Source organism: Salmo salar, chromosome 06, assembly GCF_965601325.2.
Source record: "Salmo salar chromosome 06, fSalSal1, whole genome shotgun sequence".
In the NCBI taxonomy this organism is placed as follows: domain Eukaryota; kingdom Metazoa; phylum Chordata; class Actinopteri; order Salmoniformes; family Salmonidae; genus Salmo; species Salmo salar.
This window is the reverse complement of record NC_138296.1, coordinates 23316418-23338582: the sequence shown is the minus strand read 5'-3', so window position 1 is coordinate 23338582 and position 22165 is coordinate 23316418. Positions and strand designations below refer to the sequence as shown.

The window sequence follows — 22165 nt, the reverse complement described above, 5'->3', positions numbered from 1 at the left end:
TGTATGAATGCAATTCTTTATTGTAAACACTGTCAAAACTGATCCTATGCTTTTTTTTCTTAAATGAACAATACAATTTACAAAGCCAACAAAGGGCTAGTGTACAAACAAATAGCCATACAAAAAAAACAGATTGTAGTTTGTTTACGTTTTAGGCTGATGACGAAATGTTGAATGCGCCGGAAAAGAAACCCCATTTGTTAGGGTCGTCGCGCCACTGGCAGTCATAAACCGTACCTATTTCTAGAATAGGTAACCTTAACCACACTGCTCACCTTAAATTGAGATCCAGATGCTCGTTTTTACGATACAGCTGTCTAGCTAGTGGAAACCTCATTTGAATGAAGGATCAACTTCTTACAGTAGCTAGCAACTCATGTCTAACCGATTTCTTTGAAAGCCTGAGTTAGAGATCGGTCAGTGTTTTCTTTAAATGTCGAGGAGCTGGTGAGCACAGTTGTGAACTTGTGCATGTGATCAGTTCCAGGATTACTCGCTTGATTTGCAAACAAAGGCCATCTTGCAAGTTAGCGTGCTTGACACTGATAGTATAGTACCAGCCAACGCCCGGTAGCAACCGTCGCTGTCTAGCTGTTAGGCTTTTTCGTCTCGCACCGGGCTCATATTGAAAATATTCAGCATACAGTTTTTTTTTAAAAGCATACGGGGACTGACTAAGGCTACTGCTGTCAAATGAACTGTCTGTCAGACCTCCCCATAAGTGACAGGGACTTGTGGGTAAGTGCATCATCTAACTAGCTTGCTAGCATGTTACACTTGTTGCCTGTATCTATCAAATTACTAGGGCAATATCCCACTGTGGTGTATAGATTTTAGTTTTTTTACTGTAGTTATTCCGTTTGTTAGCAATGAATGCGCAATCATGACCCTATTGACCTAGGGTCTGGCAATCTGGTTTCAGAGCTGGTCGTGGGTGCACCTCAGCCACGCTCAAGGTCCTAAACGATAACATAACCGCCATCGATAAGAGACTACTGTGCAGCCGTATTCATTGACCTTTCCAAGGCTTTCAACTCTGTCAATCACCACAACCTCATCGGAAGACTCAACGGCCTTGGTTTCTCAAATGATTGCCTAGCCTGGTTCACCAACTACTTCTCTGATAGAGTTCAGTGTGTCAAATCTGAGGGCCTGTTGTCCGGGCCTCTGGCAGTCTATGAGGGTGCCACAGGGTTCAATTCTTGGGCCAACTCTTTTCTCTGTATACATCAATGATGTCGCTCTTGCTGCTGGTGAGTCTCTGATCCACCTCTACGCAGACGACACCATTCTGTATACTTCTGGCCCTTCTTTGGACACTGTGTTAACAACCCTCCAGATTAGCTTCAATGCCATACAACTCTCCTTCCATGGCCTCCAACTGCTCTTAAATACAAGTAAAACTAAATGCATGCTCTTCAACCGATCGCTGCCTGCACCTGCCCGCCTGTCCAGCATCACTACTCTGGACGGGTCTGACTTAGAATATGTGGACAACTACAAATACCTATATCTAGAATTGGCCTATCTAGAATTGGCATCCTATTTCATAACAAAGCATCTTTCACTCATGCTGCCAAACATACCCTCGTAAAACTGACCATCCTACCGATCCTCGACTTCGGCGATGTCATTTACAAAATAGCCTCCAATACCCTACTCAATAAATTGGATGCAGTTTATCACAGTGACATCCGTTTTGTCACCAAAGCCCCATATACTACCCACCACTGCGACCTGTACGCTCTCGTTGGTTGGCCCTCGCTTCATACTCGTCGCCAATCCCACTGGCTCCAGGTCATCTACAAGAACCTGCTAGGTAAAGTTCCCCCTTATCTCAGCTCGCTGGTCACCATAGCAGCACCCACCTGTAGCACGCGCTCCAGCAGGTATATCTCTCTGGTCACCCCCAAAGCCAATTCCTCCTTTGGCCATCTCTCCTTCCAGTTCTCTGCTGCCAATGACTGGAACGAACTACAAAAATCTCTAAAACTGGAAACACTTTTCTCCTTCACTAGCTTTAAGCACCAGCTGTCAGAGCAGCTCACAGATTACTGCACCTGTACATAGCCCATCTATAATTTAGCCCAAACAACTACCCCTTCCCCTACTGTATTTATTTATTTATTTTGCTCTTTTGCACCCCATTATTTATATTTCTACTTTGCACTTTCTTCCACTACAAATCTACCATTCCAGTGTTTTACTTGCTATATTGTATTTACTTTGCCACCATGGCCTTTTTTGCCTTTACCTCCCTTATCTCACCTCATTTGCTCACTTTGTATATAGACTTATTTTTCTACTATATTATTGACTGTATGTTTGTTTTACTCCATGTGTAAATCTGTGTTGTTGTATGTGTCAAACCGCTTGCTTTATCTTGGCCAGGTCGCAATTGTAAATAAGAACTTGTTCTCAACTTGCCTACCTGGTTAAATAAAGGTGAAATGGATAAAAAATAAAATAAAATTGACAATTTAATTGTGCCAGTCATCAATGATAGACCGTCTTAGCTGAGAATCAGAAATTAAACTAAAATGTATGATGCACTCTCCTGCAGTAAGTGGAGTGGATGTCTGAGCCTCGGGTCACTGTGGGGCAAGATGAGGCAGGGGCCGGGAGAGGGGAGAAAGAAGCTAAATCGGCACCACTGAAACAGCCCTCCAATGAAGCCTCCAGGCCTGGACAGCTAGGGTTAGTACCTCTGATGACCCTCACAACAGTCTTCTGCTTTCAGAACAATTCCATTATATACTGCTCAAAAAAATAAAGGGAACACTTAACACATCCTAGATCTGAATGAAAGAAATAATCTTATGAAATACTTTTTTCTTTACATAGTTCAATGTGCTGACAACAAAATCACACAAAAAGAATCAATGGAAATCCAATTTATCAACCCATGGAGGTCTGGATTTGGAGTCACATTCAAAATTAAAGTGGAAAACCACACTACAGGCTGATCCAACTTTGATGTAATGACCTTAAAACAAGTCAAAATGAGGCTCAGTAGTGTGTGTGGCCTCCACGTGCCTGTATGACCTCCCTACAATGCCTGGGCATGCTCCTGAGGAGGTGGCGGATGGTCTCCTGAGGGATCTCCTCCCAGACCTGGACTAAAGCATCCGCCAACTCCTGGACAGTCTGTGGTGCAACGTGGCGTTGGTGGATGGAGCGAGACATGATGTCCCAGATGTGCTCAATTGGATTCAGGTCTGGGGAACGGGCGGGCCAGTCCATAGTATCAATGCCTTCCTCTTGCAGGAACTGCTGACACACTCCAGCCACATGAGGTCTAGCATTGTCTTGCATTAGGAGGAACCCAGGGCCAACCGCACCAGCATATGGTCTCACAAGGGGTCTGAGGATCTCATCTCGGTACCTAATGGCAGTCAGGCTACCTCTGGCGAGCACATGGAGGGCTGTGTGGCCCCCCAAAGAAATGCCACCCCACACCATGACTGACCCACCGCCAAACCGGTCATGCTGGAGGATGTTGCAGGCAGCAGAACGTTCTCCACGGCGTCTCCAGACTCTGTCACGTCTGTCATGTGCTCGGTGTGAACCTGCTTTCATCTGTGAAGAGCACAGGGCGCCAGTGGCGAATTTGCCAAGCTTGGTGTTCTCTGGCTAATGCCAAACGTCCTGCACGGTGTTGGGCTGTAAGCACAAACCCCACCTGTGGACGTCAGCCCTCATACCACCCTCATGGAGTCTGTTTCTGACCGTTTGAGCAGACACATGCACATTTGTGGCCTGCTGGAGGTCATTTTGCAGGGCTCTGGCAGTGCTTCTCCTGCTCCTCCTTGCACAAAGGCGGAGGTAGCGGTCCTGCTGCTGGGTTGTTGCCCTCCTACGGCCTCCTCCACATCTCCTGATGTACTGGCCTGTCTCCTGGTAGCGCCTCCATGCTCTGGACACTACGCTGACAGACACAGCAAACCTTCTTGCCACAGCTCGCATTGATGTGACATCCTGGATGAGCTGCACTACCTGAGCCACTTGTGTGGGTTGTAGACTCCGTCTTATGCTACCACTAGAGTGAAAACACCGCCAGCATTCAAAAGTGACCAAAACATCAGCCAGGAAGCATAGGAACTGAGAAGTGGTCTGTGGTCCCCACCTGCAGAACCACTCCTTTATTGGGGGTGTCTTGCTAATTGCCTATAATTTCCACCTGTTGTCTATTCCATTCGCACAACAGCATGTGAAATTTGTCAATCAGTGTTGCTTCCTAAGTGGACAGTTTGATTTCACAGAAGTGTGATTGACTTGGAGTTACATTGTGTTGTTTAAGTGTCCCCTTTATTTTTTTGAGCAGTGTACTTAGTAGTGCAGTAATGAGCACTGCTGGCTTGGTTTTGATGCCCCCGCCATAGTAGCTGGAACCGTGCTGGAAAAGACAATGTGTCAGCGCCTATACTGTTTGGGTTGACATGGATGTGTAAGAAGGGTATAACACACTGTTCTTTTTCACAGGCTGCCCCCAGGCTCTCCGCTCCCTTCTGCTGAACCGAGCCCCTCCCCGTCTGCTGAAGGAAGCGGCTTGCTGTCGTTGCCATGGGAGATGGTGGCACGCATCGCCTCCCACCTCCCGGCACAGTGTGTCATCACGGTCCTGCCACAGGTGTGTGTCAGTGGACAGCGTCATACCTTTCCTGGATGCCGATCTGCTTTAGCTTGTCTAGCATGCCATTGACAACAGTGTTGGCTAATGCCATAATAAACTGGAAACCATGCTAGGCTAGTGACAATTGAAAAAGTAAGAGGTTGAGGTCTTTATCTATCTGAGCTGTACTGGGCTGTCATGACCTGGTTACACATCCATCATAGCTGCTGGAACCATGCTGGAAAGGATCTTGAGAAAATACAATTTCCAAGCCAGCCTAGTACTATTCAGGCCAGCCCTACAGTGTGAATCAGGTCCATGTCTCTCCCTTTACAGGTGTGTCATGCCCTGGGAAATGTGGGTAAGGACAGCACGGCGTGGCAGTTGCGGGCACGCAGGCTAACTGGTCCCAGAGCTTCCTTCCCCGTGGGGCCACGGGACGGCTTCGACTGGCCCTCGGCCTGCCTGGAGATGGAGGAGCTGATCGCTTGCTGGACGGGCCAGGGGGAGAGGGCCGCCAGGGAGGCCGAGCAGGCAGAGAGGGAGAGAGAGGTGGAGAGGGCCCAGGAGAGGGAAAGGGATAGAGAGGCCCTGGCAGAGGAAGGGATTGGAGAGTGGGAGGAGGTGGAAGAGGGCAGGCCCCAAGTGGATGAAGGGGTAGAGGAGGTGGGTTTTCAAGTGGAGGGCGTGATGGCGGTACCGTGGGATGGGGAGGAGTTGATGGAGGAGGGAGAGATGCAGCAAGATAGGGAAGGGGATCTACCGATGGGAGTTGGGGAGGGAGAGGAGAGGCAGGAGGCTGCAGCCGAGGCCATGATGGAGGAGGAGAGAGATGATGAACAAGGTGTCCTGGAGGCCATCGAGGTGGAGGAGAGAGTAGGAGTTTTGGCGGATAGAGATGGTCAAGATTACATAGCGGGCCCGAGATTGGGAAGAGAGGGGGAGAGAAATGGGTCCAGCCGCGCTCCCAGTCCTCCCCCAGCCCTGGAGCGCCTCTCCCTCCCCTCGGGGCACATCGCTGAGGTCAACTCGGTCCTCTTGGTAGGGGGCGACGGGGCGGTGTGTGCCTCAGGCTCCCGGGACAGGAACGTGAACCTGTGGGACCTACGGGATGGGGGCTCCACGGGCAGGCTACTCCATACACTGGGGGGCCAGGGCCTCTTCAGCACCCACAAAGGCTGGGTGTGGTGCCTGGCGGCCCGGGGACCCCTGCTGGCCTCGGGCTCCTTCGACAGCACAGTGAGGCTATGGGACCTGGGGGCCCAAGGAGCTGAGAGGGGCCTAATCAGGGCCCGGGCTGCCGTGCTCTGCCTGGCCCTCCCCCAGAAGGACGTGCTGCTGGCCGGCACTTACGACAAGAAGGTCAGCGTCTACGACACAAGAGGTGAGTGATTCATAAGATGGGTACTTGTAGTCTCTGTTCTACTAAATTAGATTATATCAGTCGATAAAAGTGAACACAAACAATACTAATGGTTATCGTATAGAAATAGACTTACTGAGGGGTAATTGGACTAAGGGCCTTTACCCATTCCAGTAATTATATTTCTATGTGTTATCCTTTGGTTGGCCAAATGGACTGCCCATTCAGAATATATCATCTGATTAGAGCAAATCAATGGGTTTATGAAATTTGACAGACTAACATTGTCAGATGTCGCTGGATGATGATGTCATGATCTGTCTGCGCTGCAGTGGCGGAGCCTCTGGTGAAGAGCCTGCGTCTCCATAGCAACGCGGTGCTTTGCCTGGTAGCAGACGAGCAGTACATCCTATCTGGGAGTAAAGACCGCACTGTGGTCATCTACGACCGAAGAGCAGGGAAAACCCTACAGAAACTACAGGTGCAAACACGCATACACACACACACACACACACACACACACAGTATTAGGTTGACAATTTACTGTTCATGTAGTCCCCACACTTAGGGTTGCAAAGGCAGGGTATATTACTGGAGACTTTCAAAGTATTTTTGGGTACTTCAGGTCATCACAGGTATGTGTAGACACAGATATAAAAAGTAATACTGTTTATTTATAATAATAATAATAATAATAATAATAATAATAATAATATACATACAGTACCAGTCAAAGGTTTGAACACACCTATTCATTCCATGGTTTTTCTTTATTTTTACTATTTTCTACATTGTAAAATAATAGTTAAGACCTCAAAACAATGAAATAACACACATGGAATCATGTAGTAATCAAAAAAGTGTAAAACAAATAAATATATTTTTTAAATTTGAGGTTCTTCAAAGTAGCCACCATTTGCATTGATGACAGCTTTGCACACTTTTGGCATTCTCTCAACCAGCTTCAGCTGGAATGCTTTTCCAACAGTCTTGAAGGAGTTCCCACATATGCTGGGCACTTGTTGGCTGCTTTTCCTTCACTCTGCGGTCCAACTCATGCCAAACCATCTCAATTGGGTTGAGGTCGGGTGATTGTGGAGGCTAGGTCATCTGATGCAGCACTCCGTCACTCTCCTTGGTCAAATAGCCCTTACACAGCCTGGAGGTGTGTTTTGGGTCATTGTCCTGTTGAAAAACAAATGATAGTCCCACTAAGCGCAAACCAGATGGGATGGCGTATCGCTGCCGAATGCCATGGTAGCCATGTTTAAGTGTGCCTTGAATTCAAAATAAATTACTGACAGTGTCACCAGCAAAGCGCCATCACACCACCTCCTCCATGCTTCACGGTGGGAACCACACATGCAGAGATTATCCATTCACCTACTCTGCGTCTCCCGAAGACACGGCGGTTGGACTCATCAGACCAAAGGACAGATTTCCACCGGTCTAATGTCCATTGCTCGTGTTTCTTGGCCCAAGCAAGTCTCTTCTTCTTATTGGTATCCTTTAGTGGTTTCTTTGCAGCAATTTGACCATAAAGGCCTGATTCATACAGTCTCCTATGAACAGATGCTGTTGAGATGTGTCTGTTACTTGAACTCTGAAGAATTTATTTGGGCTGCAATCTGCAGCAGAGGTAACTCTGGGTCTTCCTTTCCTGTAGCGGTCCTCATGAGAGTCAGTTTCATCATAGTGCTTGATGGTTTTTGTGACTGCACTTGAAGAAACTTTCAAAGTTCTTGAAATGTTCTGTATTGACTGACCTTCATGTCTTAAAGAAATGATGGACTGTTGTTTCTCTTTGGTTATTTGAGCTGTTCTTGCCATAATATGGACTTGGTATTTTACCAAATAGGGCTATCTTCTGTATACCACCCCTACCTTGTTACAACACTACTGATTAGCTCAAACGCATTAAGAATAAATAAATTCCACAAATTAACTTTGAACAAGGCACACCTGTTAATTGAAATGCAATCAATCAATCAATCAAATCAATCAAATTTATTTTTATATAGCCCTTCGTACATCAGCTGATATCTCAAAGTGCTGTACAGAAACCCAGCCTAAAACCCCAAACAGCAAGCAAAGCATGTGAAAGAAGCACGGTGGCTAGGAAAAACTCCCTAGAAAGGCCAAAAACCTAGGAAGAAACCTAGAGAGGAACCAGGCTATGAGGGGTGGCCAGTCCTCTTCTGGCTGTGCAGGGTGGATATTATAACAGAACATGGTCAAGATGTTAATGTTAAAATGTTCATAAATGACCAGCATGGTCAAATAATAATAATCATAGTAGTTGTCGAGGGTGCAACAAGCACGTCCGGTGAACAGGTCAGGGTTCCATAGCCGCAGGCAGAACAGTTGAAACTGGAGCAGCAGCACTGCCAGGTGGACTGGGGACAGCAAGGAGTCATCATACCAGGTAGTCCTGAGGCATGGTCCTAGGGCTCAGGTCCTCCGAGAGAAAGACAGAAAGAGAGAATTGAGAGGCATATTTAAATTCACACAGGACACCGGATAAGACAAGAGAAATACTCCAGATGTAACAGACTGACCCTAGCGCCCCGACACATAAACTACTGCAGCATAAATACTGGAGGCTGAGACAGGAGGGATCAGAAGACACTGTGGCCCCATCCGATGATACCCCCGGACAGGGCCAAACAGGCAGGATATAACCCCACCCACTTTGCCAAAGCACAGCCCCCACACCACTAGAGGGATGTCTCCAACCACCAACTTACCGTCCTAAGACAAGGCCGAGTATAGCCCACAACGATCTCCGCCATGGCACAACCCAAGGGGGGGGCGCCAACCCAGACAGGAAGACCACGTCAGTGACTCAACCCACTCAAGTGACGCACCCCTCCCATGGACGGCATGGAAGAACACCAGTAAGCCAGTGACTCAGCCCCTGTAAAAGGGTTAGAGGCAGAGAATCCCAGTGGAAAGAGGGGAACCGGCAAGGCAGAGACAGCAAGGGCGGTTCGTTGCTCCAGCCTTTCCGTTCACCTTCACACTCCTGGGCCAGACTATACTTAATCATAGGACCTACTGACGAGATAAGTCTTCAGTAAAGACTTAAAGGTTGAGACTGAGTCTGCGTCTCTCACATTAGTAGGCAGACCATTCCATAAAAATGGAGCTCTATAGGAGAAAGCCCTACCTCCAGCCGTTTGCTTAGAAATTCTAGGGACAATTAGGAGGCCTGCGTCTTGTGACCGTAGCGTACGTGTAGGTATGTACGGCAGGACCAAATCAGAAAGATAGGTAGGAGCAAGCCCATGTAATGCTTTGTAGGTTAGCAGTAAAACCTTGAAATCAGCCCTTGCCTTAACAGGATGCTAGTGTAGGGAGGCTAGCACTGGAGTAATATGATAAATTTTTTTGGTTCTAGTCAGGATTCTAGCAGCCGTATTTAGCACTAACTGAAGTTTATTTAGTGCTTTATCCGGGTAGCCGGAAAGTAGAGCATTGCAGTAGTCCAGCCTAGAAGTAACAAAAGCATGGATTAATTTTTCTGTGTCATTTTTGGACAGAAAGTTTCTGATTTTTGCAATGTTACGTAGATGGAAAAAAGCTGTCCTTGAAACAGTCTTGATATGTTCTTCAAAAGAGAGATCAGGGTCCAGAGTAACGCCGAGGTCCTTCACAGTTTTATTTGAGACGACTGTACAACCATCCAGATTAATTGTCAGATTCAACAGAAGATCTCTTTGTTTCTTGGGACCTAGAACAAGCATCTCTGTTTTGTCCGAGTTTAAAAGTAGAAAGTTTGCAGCCATCCACTTCTTTATGTCTGAAACACAGGCTTCTAGCGAGGGCAATTTTGGGGCTTCACCATGTTTCATTGAAATGTACAGCTGTGTGTCATCCGCATAGCAGTGAAATTTAACATTATGTTTTCGAATGACATCCCCAAGAGGTAAAATATATAGTGAAAACAATAGTGGTTCTAAAACGGAACCTTGAGCAACACCGAAATTTACAATTGATTTGTCAGAGGACAAACCATTCACAGAGACAAACTGATATCTTTCCGACAGATAAGATCTAAACCAGGCCAGAACTTGTCCATGTAGACCAATTTGGGTTTCCAATCTCTCCAAAAGAATGTGGTGATCGATGGTATCAAAAGCGGCACTAAGATCTAGGAGCACGAGGACAGATGCAGAGCCTCGGTCTGACGTCATTAAAAGGTCATTTACCACCTTCACAAGTGCAGTCTCAGTGCTATGATGGGGTCTAAAACCAGACTGAAGCGTTTCGTATACATTGTTTGTCTTCAGGAAGGCAGTGAGTTGCTGTGCAACAGCTTTTTCTAAAATTTTTGAGAGGAATGGAAGATTCGATATAGGCCGATAGTTTTTTATAATTTCTGGATCAAGATTCGGCTTTTTCAAGAGAGGCTTTATTACTGCCACTTTTAGTGAGCTTGGTACACATCCGGTGGATAGAGAGACGTTTATTATGTTCAACATAGGAGGGCCAAGCACAGGAAGCAGCTCTTTCAGTAGTTTAGTTGGAATAGGGTCCAGTATGCAGCTTGAGGGTTTGGAGGCCATGATTATTTTCATCATTGTGTCAAGAGATATAGTACTAAAACACTTTAGTATCTCCCTTGATCCTAGGTCCTGGCAGAGTTGTGTAGACTCAGGACAATGGAGCTTTGGAGGAATACCCAGATTTAAAGAGGAGTCTGTAATTTGCTTTCTAATGATCATGATCTTTTCCTCAAAGAAGTTCATACATTTATTACTGCTGAAGTGAAAGCCATCCTCCATTTGCGAATGCTGCTTTTTAGTTAGCTTTGCGACAGTATCAAAAATAAATTTTGGATTGTTCTTATTTTCCTCAATTAAGTTGGAAAAATAGGATGATCGAGCAGCAGTGAGGGCTCTTCGATACTGCACAGTACTGTCTTTTCAAGCTAGTCGGAAGACTTCCAGTTTGGTGTGGCGCCATTTCCGTTCCAATTTTCTGGAAGCTTGCTTCAGAGCTCGTGTATTTTCTGTATAGCAGGGAGCTAGTTTCTTATGACAGATGTTTTTAGGGGTGCAACTGCATCTAGGGTATTGCGCAAGGTTAAATTGAGTTCCTCGGTTAGGTGGTTAACTGATTTTTGTCCTCTGACGTCCTTGGGTAGGCAGAGGCAGTCTGGAAGGGCATCAAGGAATCTTTGGGTTGTCTGAGAATTTATAGCACGACTTTTAATGCTCCTTGGTTGGGGTCTGAGCAGATTATTTGTTGCAATTGCAAACGTAATAAAATGGTGGTCCGATAGTCCAGGATTATGAGGAAAAACATTAAGATCCACAACATTTATTCCATGGGACAAAACTAGGTCCAGAGTATGACTGTGGCAGTGAGTAGGTCCAGAGACATGTTGGACAAAACCCACTGAGTCGATGATGGCTCCGAAAGCCTTTTGGAGTGGGTCTGTGGACTTTTCCATGTGAATGTTAAAGTCACCAAAAATGGAGACACGTGATGCCGCGGAGCTGAACAGACGTTGACAAACCGAGCTCTTGAAATTGATCCTATTATTACCTAAATAACAACGTTGAAACAATATTCTAACATCGGCTGATAAATTGTCAAATACTTACCTTCCCAAAGAGCCATGGACCTCCGACCGAGAGGCAAGAAGGACGACCAAAACGTTGTTGAATCCCAAGACAACGATAACGCCACAGCTAGCAAGTTTAGCATTAGCCCTCATATCTCAGACGACGGTTCCAGACTATTGCTCTCGGCAGCCTCGCAAGACATGCTGGCTACTCTCCTCCGTGAAATTCAGGATGGTAACAAAGGTCTTTCTATGAAAATTGACAAGAAATCGGCTGAACTCCATTCTTCCATCGACGACCTGAAATCCTCCATGAATGATCTCCTTCTGAGAACGACTGAGGCCGAGATGCGCATTAGCACAGTTGAGGACACCGTCGCTCGACATGACCAGGTTCTGATAGAACTGCAGAAGGATAATGCCTACCTCAAAAACAAAGTAGACCAGATGGAGAACCAGAGCAGACGCAGTAATATCCGTGTGGTGGGATTGAAAGAGGACAGCGAGGGCCGTGACCCGGTCCGCTTCTTCACTCAATGGATCCCGGATGTCCTAGGCATAATCAACTTCACCAAGCCGCTGGAAATCGAACGCGCCCACAGAACATCAGCGCCGAAACCCCGGCCAGAGGAGCCCCCACGTGCCGTTCTGGTCAGGTTCTTCCGTTTCCAAGACAGAGAGAAGATACTGCAACTCGCAAGAGCCAAAGGGGACATCACCTTCGATGGCAAGAGGGTCAGCCTTTTCCCGGATATGAGTGCCGATCTCGCCAGACGTCGCAAGCAGTTCAGACCTGCCGCCAAAGCACTGAAGGAGAAGGACATCACCGGCTACCTCATCCACCCTGCGCGGATGAAAGTTCAGTACAAAGGCCGATGCCATATCTTCAACACACCGGAAGAAGTATTCACTTTTCTCAAAGAACCGAACCGCGACTGAAAAACGGTCTCTCTGGGGAATAAGATCCAATCTGTTTGTTTTCTCTTATCTGGACTGATCTGCTGATATCGGATCCGTCTACCCCGCTATCCGGTCGCTATAATTGATTTGTACATTTTCAACTAACCGTTTTTCCCCGGGGTGAGTTCTATTACATTTACAGGAGACTATATTTTGGTTTAGTCAATATCCACTGGACGAAGCAATAAGTGGGTTTAGGCCCACCGCTTCCCCCCCATTTATGTTTCTCCTCTCCCGAAAAGAGACTCAAGCAGCCCTTACCGTGGGAAGTAATTATTCAGCCATAAATGCCTATTCACAACGTTTGTTTTCAATTTATAGAGCTCGCAGGTTTTAGTTTACGCCAAGGTTTAGCTAGTAAGTGTAAGGTGGAAAGCGAGCAGCAACTTATCTCTACAAGTGGATTCATGTTTGATTGTTGGGATTGTTGTTTTAGTCTGACAATCGGGGTGGGTGGGTTTTTTTCCCCCTTTTTTTCCATGTTTATTGTTGCTTCCTTCCTAAAGAGACACATAGGTCACTTCTGTGTTCAAACCAAAGTTGAAACATTTCCTGACTATTTACATATGAGAGATTTCCATTCGGTTACATATTTGAAACCCATCCTATGCTTAATCCACTAAAATATGTCACATTCAACGTAAAAGGCCTTAACAGCCCGATTAAAAGGAAAAGAGTCTATACATACCTTAAGAAATGAAAGGCCGATATTGTGTTTCTACAAGAAACACATCTTACAGCCAGCGAACACAAGAAATTGAAGAGGGAATGGGTAGGACAAGTTTTTGCGTCCTCTTTTAACTACAAAGCAAGAGGAACTGCAATTTTGATAAGTAGACACATCCCCTTCTGCGTCAACAACACCATCTCTGATCCCTCGGGCAGGTTTGTTTTGGTGCAGGGGCATATGTTTTCAGAGTCTTGGACCCTGCTGAATATTTATGCTCCTAACTTCGATGACCATATGTTTATACAGAATGTCTTACTTCAGGTCGCTCAAGCACCACCAGGATGGCTACTGGTTGGAGGAGATCTAAATTTTTGTTTAGATACAGTCCTTGATAGGTCCTCGGATAAACCCTCCCTTCTTACCAAAGCCGCCAAGCTCACCATGTCATTCATGAAAGATCTTAATTTACTAGACATCTGGAGACAGTTGCACCCACAGGATAGGGACTACTCTTTTTATTCACACAAGACACACACACGCATAGGAAACTTTTTACTATCGACCCAACTGTTTCATAGAGTGTTAGATATCGAGTATCTCCCCAGATTGCTTAGCGACCATTCTCCTCTGGTATTATCAAGCTCCATTCCTAACAAGGTAAACGGAGCATATAGATGGAGACTAAATCCTACACTCCTAAAGCAACCAGAATTTTGTGCATTTATCAAAGAGCAGATCAATATTTTTACTTTGACAAACAAACCCTCCGCTCCTGACAGTTTCATTCTTTGGGACACATTGAAAGCCTATCTGAGGGGACAGATCATTTCCTATACTAAAGGGTTGAAGAGAAAATACGGTGCGGAACTGAATGTCCTTGAATCTGAAATCTCTGAGCTGGAGAAAACCTACCAAAGAGGCCCGACTAAAGATCTATATAGGCTTTTGGTAAATAAAAAACTGAAATATAATATTCTGAACACATATCAAGCTGAGAGGGCCATCACTAAATCAAAACAGCGTTATTACGAGCTTGGAGAGAAAGCTCACAAAGTACTGGCATGGCAACTGAAAGCAGAGGAAAGTAAGAGGACAATTAATGCTATAGAAATCCTTACTAATGAGATATCTTTCGACCCTACCGAAATTAATAATACCTTTAAGAAATACTATGAAGACCTCTACACTTCCCAATCAAGCGATGATCTGTCGGAGATCGACTCCTTTCTCTCCTCTCTCAACCTCCCATGCCTGTCAGAGGAAGACAGAGAGCGCCTGAGTGAAAACTTCTCTGTTCCTGAATTGGTGGAAGCCATTAAATCCTTACCTTCTAATAAATCTCCTGGGGAGGATGGCTTCCCTCCAGAGTTCTATAAAGAATTTAGGGAGCTGTTGGTCCCCTACCTTATGGAGGTACTTAAAAAAGCCGGGGAAGACAACTGCTTTCCAGAGTCTTTCTCTCAAGCAGTGATTACTGTAATCCACAAGAAAGGGAAAAACCCGCTAAAGTGCGCCTCCTATAGACCAATCTCTCTCCTTAACACAGATTGTAAACTGGTCACCAAGATGCTATCTAAGAGACTGGAGTCATGTCTTCCCCTGTTGGTCAACCCAGATCAGACTGGCTTCATAATTAATAGACTGTCCTCCAATAATCTCAGAAGGTTCTTTGATATAATTCACCTTGCTAACAAAAACAAAATACCTAGTGTCGCAGTCTCCCTCGACGCTGAAAAGGCCTTTGATAGGGTTGAATGGCCATACCTCTTTCGCGTCTTGGAAAAGTTTGGTTTAGGTACCGTTTTTGTAAATTTGATAAAATCACTCTACAAATCTCCTAAAGCTAGGATTGCTACCAATGGGATTACTTCCTCCTCTTTCCCTCTCTATAGGGGGAACAGACAAGGTTGCCCAATTAGCCCCCACCTCTTTGCCCTCGCCATCGAACCGTTGGCTGAGGCTATTAGATCGTGCCCTGACATACATGGCTTTGAGGTGGGCCCCCATACCCATAAACTATCACTCTTTGCGGACGACCTTATCTTATTTCTAACAAACCCAGAACACTCCCTCTCTCACTTGCAGATCCTACTACAGTGTTATAGCTCTTTCTCTGGATATAAGGTTAACTTCGATAAAAGCGAAATCTTACCGCTGTCTGTCTTTGACCATCATACCATCAAGCACAAGTTTCCTTTTCGATGGTCGCCTCTGGGCTTCACATATTTGGGCATAATGGTGGATGGTAACCTGAACAACCTCTATAAACTCAATCTGGCCGGCTTGTTGCAGAAGGTGGAGGGTGACCTGTGTAGGTGGATGGACTTGCCTCTCACCCTACTGGGTAGAATCAATGTGATTAAAATGAATATCCTGCCCAGATTTCTATATTTGTTTCAATCTCTCCCTATCCCTGTGCCCGCAGCATTCTTTTCCTCTCTTGACAAGCTGACCAGACGGTTTATCTGGCATGGCAAAACCCCGATGGTTAGCCTGGACAAACTGACCCTGGATTACGGTCAAGGGGTCTTAAACCTCCCCAATTTTAGAATGTACTACTGGGCTGCTCAGTCTAGGTTTCTGGCTCAGAGGTTTGACAATGGTCCCTCCCCCTCATGGTTGAACATTGAAAAGCTTGAGATGAATGATGACACGGGGGCAGAATTGTTTTACAAATGGGACAGAAAATCTATAAAAACCATCACAGACAACCCTGTAATCATACATTCTGTCCTGGCATGGTGTAAACTGCATGAGCTGTTCGGACGAGGGGGATTTCTCTCCCCTAAAACCCCTTTATGGAACAATAGATTGATCCCTATGTTTTTCCAGAATAGTAACTTTAGACCATGGTCTGATAAGGGGATCACTCTTCTGGAACACTGTTATGAGGAGGGAGTTCTTATGTCTTTTGAACAGCTGAAACAGAAATACCACTTGTCTAACAGGGACTTCTTTAGCTACCTACAACTACGAGACTTTATTAGGGTGACTCTCAAGGGACAATGGAACCTACCTAAGATGTCACCTATTGAACAATTCTGCCATGCAGACCAACCACTACTCAAGACCATTTCCCGTGTTTACGATGCTCTAATGTCAGTACTAACACTGCCTGAGCTAGATAAACCCTGACTCAGATGGGAAAAAGATCTGGGTATTGATCTTGATGAGGGCCTATGGAGTGACCTATGCAGGGATGGTGTTACATCCACATTGAACTCCAGATACAGATTGATCCAGTTTAATTTCCTCCATCAGCTCTATATCACCCCATCTAGACTGCACAAGTTCAACCCTGATATCTCCTCCCTATGTTTTAGATGTGGCTCAGATGAAGGAACATTCCTCCATTCCACTTGGCAGTGTTCAAAACTACATGGTTTCTGACAGGGGGTATGCGATACCATATCCTCAATCCACGGGGTTGCATTCCCTTTAGACCCGGAGGTCTGTCTTCTGGGTAACTATACTAACACCAATCTTAGGCAAAGTCATACTATAAAGCTAACAGAAATATTGCTAGCGATTGGCAAGAAATGTATTGCCTTGAAATGGAAATCGGATTCCCCCCTACCAGTGGCAATGTGGCTATCGGAAGTTAATAGTTGTATCCCACTGGAGAAAATCACTTACTGCTTGAGGAATAAGTTAAAGACATTTTACAGAATTTGGCAACCTTTTATTGACTATATGGAGAATCTCCCCCCACACCACATTGATTGAATCTCAATATAATTCTTATATAATGTTTCACACGTAATGTATAATATGTAGCTTACAGCAGGTGACCATATGAATCAATGTCTCATTATTATTATTAATATTTATTTTATTATGATTTATGTATCATCTATGTTTTTTATGTATTATGTATGCCCGTATATATAATTTTTATTTTTTATTACGCTCGTCTGTTACCGTCACTTTGTCCTTTGTTGTCTAACATATTTTCACTTTTGTTTTGAATGTTCTTAATTGGAAAATGCAAAAATAAAATATAAAAAAATAAAAAATAAGTCACCAAAAATTAGAATATTATCTGCTATGACTACAAGATCCGATAGGAATTCAGGGAACTCAGTGAGGAACACTGCATATGGCCCAGGAGGCCTGTAAACAGTAGCTATAAAAAGTGAGTGAGTAGGCTGCATAGATTTCATGACTAGAAGCTCAAAAGACGAAAACGTCATTATTATTTTTTTTTTGTAAATTGAAATTTGCTATCGTAAATGTTAGCAACACCTCCGCCTTTGCCGGATGCACGGGGGGTATGGTCACTAGTGTCACCAGGGGGTGAGGCCTCATTTAACACAGTAAATTCATCAGGCTTAAGCCATGTTTCAGTCAGGCCAATCACGTCAAGATTATTATCAGTGATTAGTTCATTGACTATAATTGCCTTGGAAGTGAGGGATCTAACATTAAGTAACCCAATTTTGAGATGTGAGGTATCACAATCTCTTTCAATAATGGCAGGAATGGAGGAGGTCTTTATACTAGTGAGATTGCTAAAGCGAACACCTGCCATTTTTAATTTTGCCCACCCTAGATCGAGGCACAGACACGGTCTCAATGGGGAAAGCTAAGCTGACTACGCTGACTGTGCTAGTGGCAGACTCCACTAAGCTGGCAGGCTGGCTAACAGCCTGCTGCCTGGCCTGCACCCTATTTCATTGTGGAGCTAGAGGAGTTAGAGCCCTGTCTATGTTCGTAGATAAGATGAGAGCACCCCTCCAGCTAGGATGGAGTCCGTCACTCCTCAACAGGCCAGGCTTGGTCCTGTTTGTGGGTGAGTCCCAGAAAGAGGGCCAATTATCTACAAATTCTATCTTTTGGGAGGGGCAGAAAACAGTTTTCAACCAGCGATTGAGTTGTGAGACTCTGCTGTAGAGCTCATCACTCCCCCTAACTGGGAGGGGGCCAGAGACAATTAATCGATGCCGACACATCTTTCTAGCTGATTTACACGCTGAAGCTATGTTGCGCTTGGTGACCTCTGACTGTTTCATCCTAACATCGTTGGTGCCGACATCTCTATACTCTCTACACTCGCCAGTTTTAGCTTTAGCCAGCACCGTCTTTAGATTAGCCTTAACGTCGGTAGCCCTGCCCCCTGGTAAACAGTGTATGATCGCTGGATGATTAGTTTTAAGTCTAATACTGCGGGTAATGGAGTCGCCAATGACTAGGGTTTTCAATTTGTCAGAGCTAATGGTGGGAGCCGTCGGCGTCTCAGACCCCACAACGGGAGGAGTAGAGACCAGAGAAGTCTCGGCCTCCGACTCCGACTCGCTTAATGGGGAGAACCGGTTGAAAGTTTCTGTCGGCTGAATAAGCGACACCGGTTGAGCATTCCTACAGCGTTTCCCTCCAGAAGCCATGAGAAAGTGGGGGTTTATACTAACGTTACTATCTGTACTTACTGGTGGCACAGACGCTGTTTCATCCTATCCTACACTGAAATTACCCTTGCCTAACGATTGCGTCTGAAGCTGGGCTTGCAGCACAGCTATCTTTGCCGTAAGGCGATCGTTCTCCTGTATATTATAAGTACAACGACTGCAATTAGAAGGCATCATGTTAATGTTACTTAGCTTCGGCTGTTTGAAGTCCTGACGAACCATGTCCAGATAAAACCTCCGGGGTGAAAAAGTTGAGTGAGGAAAAAGTAAAAATATGAATGAAAAAAGTTGAGTGAGGGAAAAAGTAAAAATATACGGTAATGAAAAAGTAAAAAACCGTCAGGTAGCAAAGTAAGATCGGCAACAAAACGCACAGCAGCGTAAACAAGTCTGCAAGTTGTGACCGGAAACAGGAGACTACTTCATGAAGCTGGTTGAGAGAATGCCATGAGTGTGTAAAGCTGTCATCAAGGCAAAGGGTGGCTACTTTGAAGAATCTCAAATACATTTAGATTTTTTTTAACACTTGTTTTGGTTACTACATGATTCCATATTTATTATTTCATAGTTATGATGTATTCACTATTATTCTAAAATGTAGAAAATATTAAAAATAAAGAAAAACCCTTAAATGAGTGGGTGTGTCCAAACTTATTTTTTCTATTTGCCATATGTTTTTAACTCTGCTGTTTCACAAAAGTTCTGAACCTATATACATTTTACAGGTACATAATATTTCACATTAGCTATCTTGTTGTTTTTAGTCCCACCCTTCAGCTCCACTCAACCCCTCCCATCTATCTCTTAACTCTGTCCATATAGTTTTCAACTGTGCTGTGATGTTTCACAAAAGTTCTGAACCTTTCTATTATCATTATTTCTACAGATTGTAAATTAAAGATTTTTTTACTAAAAGTTTTATATTATTGATTGATTGACTATGACTCTTCAAATCACCCAGCAGTGCTATGTGCAGAGTTGGCTCCAGGTAATTCTGAAAGTTCAGCCATTCCTGAACCTGCGACCAAAAACAAGCTACATGTGGACAGTACCAAAACAAGTCATCTAATGATTCTGTCTCTTCACAGCAAAATCTGCACAGCTGGAATGGTTGAATCCCCCATATATATAACATTCTATTGGTTGCAAGAATTTTGTATAATAATTAAAACATTCTACATTTTGAATCCGGTGTCATTTTGCATATCAGTTCATAAACGATGTGCCATGGTTTCGGTACCTCGAAAATCTCTTCCAAACTATTTTGCAATCTATATGGCACAGCTGTCAAGTTTTTGGTCCTTAAATGAAACTGGTACACTTTTTTATTTATAAAAATGTTCTTTAACGCCGGGCCAACAGACAAGTTCCTTAATTTCTGACCCTTCCGCTTGTGCTGTTTTGTCTTATTTGGTTCAACAATGACAGGATTTGGCAAGTCGGCACAAACAGATCCAGGACCAGGCTATAATATGTTAGTATGTGTGTCTTCATTCTGGTTTGTCTCCTCTCTCCCCAGCTGAGCTCGTACCTGCTGTCAATGTGCTACAGTGACAGTGAGGTGTGGGCGGGGGACAACCGGGGCATGCTCCATGCCTTCTCCATGCAGGCCGGTTTCTTCAAGCCCCTCTCCCAGTTCGATGTGGGACACACCTCACTGGTCACCGGCATCCACAGGTCCCCTGGGAGCCTCTACACCTGCTCCGCTGACCGCACCATCAAGGTACGTCCTGTTAGCCTGGTTAAACCAGTCTGAATGCTGTGGAACAATGGTGGGCATGGCATTCTTTCTGGTTTATGCCAGGCATACACTACACGATTTTGCCATGAATTCGCCATGTTTTTGCCGTCCCAGATTAATTTTCATGATAGGGGTGAAATCTTATTAATTTGGACTAGGATCAGTACGTCAGGACCCGTGTAGTTTGTTTGAGCGGGTCAAGGACTCACCGATGATTGCTGTTCCATTCTGCAGACCCCTGTCGGAGGTCCCGATAATTTTTTGACGTCAGAAATGTTGATTGTGTGTCTTGTAGTATGAGCAGTGCTACAACGCGATTGGGCAAGGACAGCTGCCAATGGCCAGAGCATTCAGTATGTGAGACCAAAACAAAGTTTGGGGGTTTTAGATAAATGGATACGCTACTTTATTGTCCTCAAAGAGGAAAATCAAAATGCCCATTCGGTTACAAACAACATTAAACCATTATCAAAGAGCGTGTGCATTGATGACATTAATGAACAAATCCATGTTCCTTCATTCCCTGTTCCTATCTTATCAACCATTCATCTTCCAGGTGCATCTCCCCTGTTCCCCTCCAAGGACGCTGTGCACACTGCACCACCAAGCAGGCGTCAATGGGGTGAGTCTCACATCACTTTTTTTCACATCACTTTTTTTATTTTGAGATTCTGATGGCTGATAGCCTCTCTCCTTAGCCTCCTACCTTGATCTGGTTGAAGAAAGATCTGTTTTACTCTCTCTCTCTGTCTCTGTCCTCTCTCTCGCTCTCTGTAGTTGAGTGTGGAAGCAGGAGTGCTGGCTATCGCATCAGGAGAAATGTGTGTGGAGGTGTGGAGGGCCAGGAGGTGAGGGGGGCCACACCCACCCTAATCTACTTACGTTCCTGAAGTGATGCAAGATGACTGACATATAATGGTCTGTCATTTACATGATAAACCTTCATACTGTATGCTGTGAGAATGTTGACGTGAAGGACCAGTGCTCTTAGCTTTACCCAAAAAACGATATACAAGCCAAACATATTTAGTGTGTCTGTGTGATTCCCATGTATTTTATCAAAGAAAATAAGAAAAGAACACACAAAAAGGCTTCCTTAGCTAATGTAAAGAAATGTAAAAGAAAAGGCCTAAGATAATAACACTTCATGGTATGGTGTAGTTCTGTCTGTGTCCCTGTGTTGTTGACCCAGCACTCGTTCAAAAGATTTCGCATAAACTGGGTTTTAGCTTCAAGCGTATATTTGGGAGTTAATTTGAGGCACAGCACTACTGAAGGGTTTTAAACACTTGTACATGATTTAGATTTTTCAATGGCCTGATTTCAGCTTGTTGATTTAAAATGAGGACATTCTGCCACCAGCATTCCAGACAGTTGGTCTCTAGAAAATAGATGAAGTATTTTTCTCTTTGACAATTGAAACGGATTCGGAAACACAATGGAAAGGATCAGTCAAGCCGTTCTGACACACTGATTGTAAGGTATTTTGGTCTAACTGTCATAATGTGTGTAGTGGCGTTCTTATACTCAGTACCACAGCACCTGTTTGTCAATTACACTGTTCTGAGTTCTTCCTCATTCTCTCTTAGGGTAACCACTTTACCAACTCTTACCGTGTTACGTGATGCTCTTTTTAGTTTTTTATTTCATTCTGCACTGTTGAGGAAAGCGCTGTACCGTTACACACGTGACAAAATAAACGTTGATTTGAATCTGTAGCGTCCCAGCATCCACCTCGCTCAAGTGGCTCGTTTGAGTGCAAAACCCAATAGTACTGCATTGTTCACTAATTATTTCTTACAAGTTTTTGTTATTACACTCACTGATAGTCTGAGGCAACAG

General features: G+C 44.7%; 1 protein-coding gene across 1 annotated transcript; it reads left to right on the top strand.

Annotated features, from left to right (window-relative positions):
* The first annotated feature begins 178 nt into the window (after nt 1-178).
* On the top strand, nt 179-22039 carry LOC106606463 (F-box/WD repeat-containing protein 9). Its single transcript, XM_014202674.2, has 8 exons — nt 179-738; nt 2564-2697; nt 4483-4630; nt 4949-5996; nt 6308-6456; nt 20102-20305; nt 20880-20945; nt 21101-22039. Exons 2-8 carry the CDS (start codon nt 2576-2578, stop codon nt 21173-21175), a joined length of 1812 nt encoding a protein of 603 aa, XP_014058149.2. The 5' UTR covers nt 179-738; nt 2564-2575; the 3' UTR covers nt 21176-22039.
* The last annotated feature ends 126 nt before the right edge of the window (nt 22040-22165 follow it).

Excerpts from the sequence above, each read along its gene's own strand:
- LOC106606463 (XM_014202674.2), top strand. The coding sequence starts at position 2,576 with ATGTCTGAGCCTCGGGTCACTGTGGGGCAAGATGAGGCAGGGGCCGGG. Across the intron at positions 20,306-20,879 it reads CCGCTGACCGCACCATCAAG|GTGCATCTCCCCTGTTCCCC; the intron begins GTACGTCCTGTT and ends TTCATCTTCCAG. Across the intron at positions 20,946-21,100 it reads ACCAAGCAGGCGTCAATGGG|TTGAGTGTGGAAGCAGGAGT; the intron begins GTGAGTCTCACA and ends CGCTCTCTGTAG.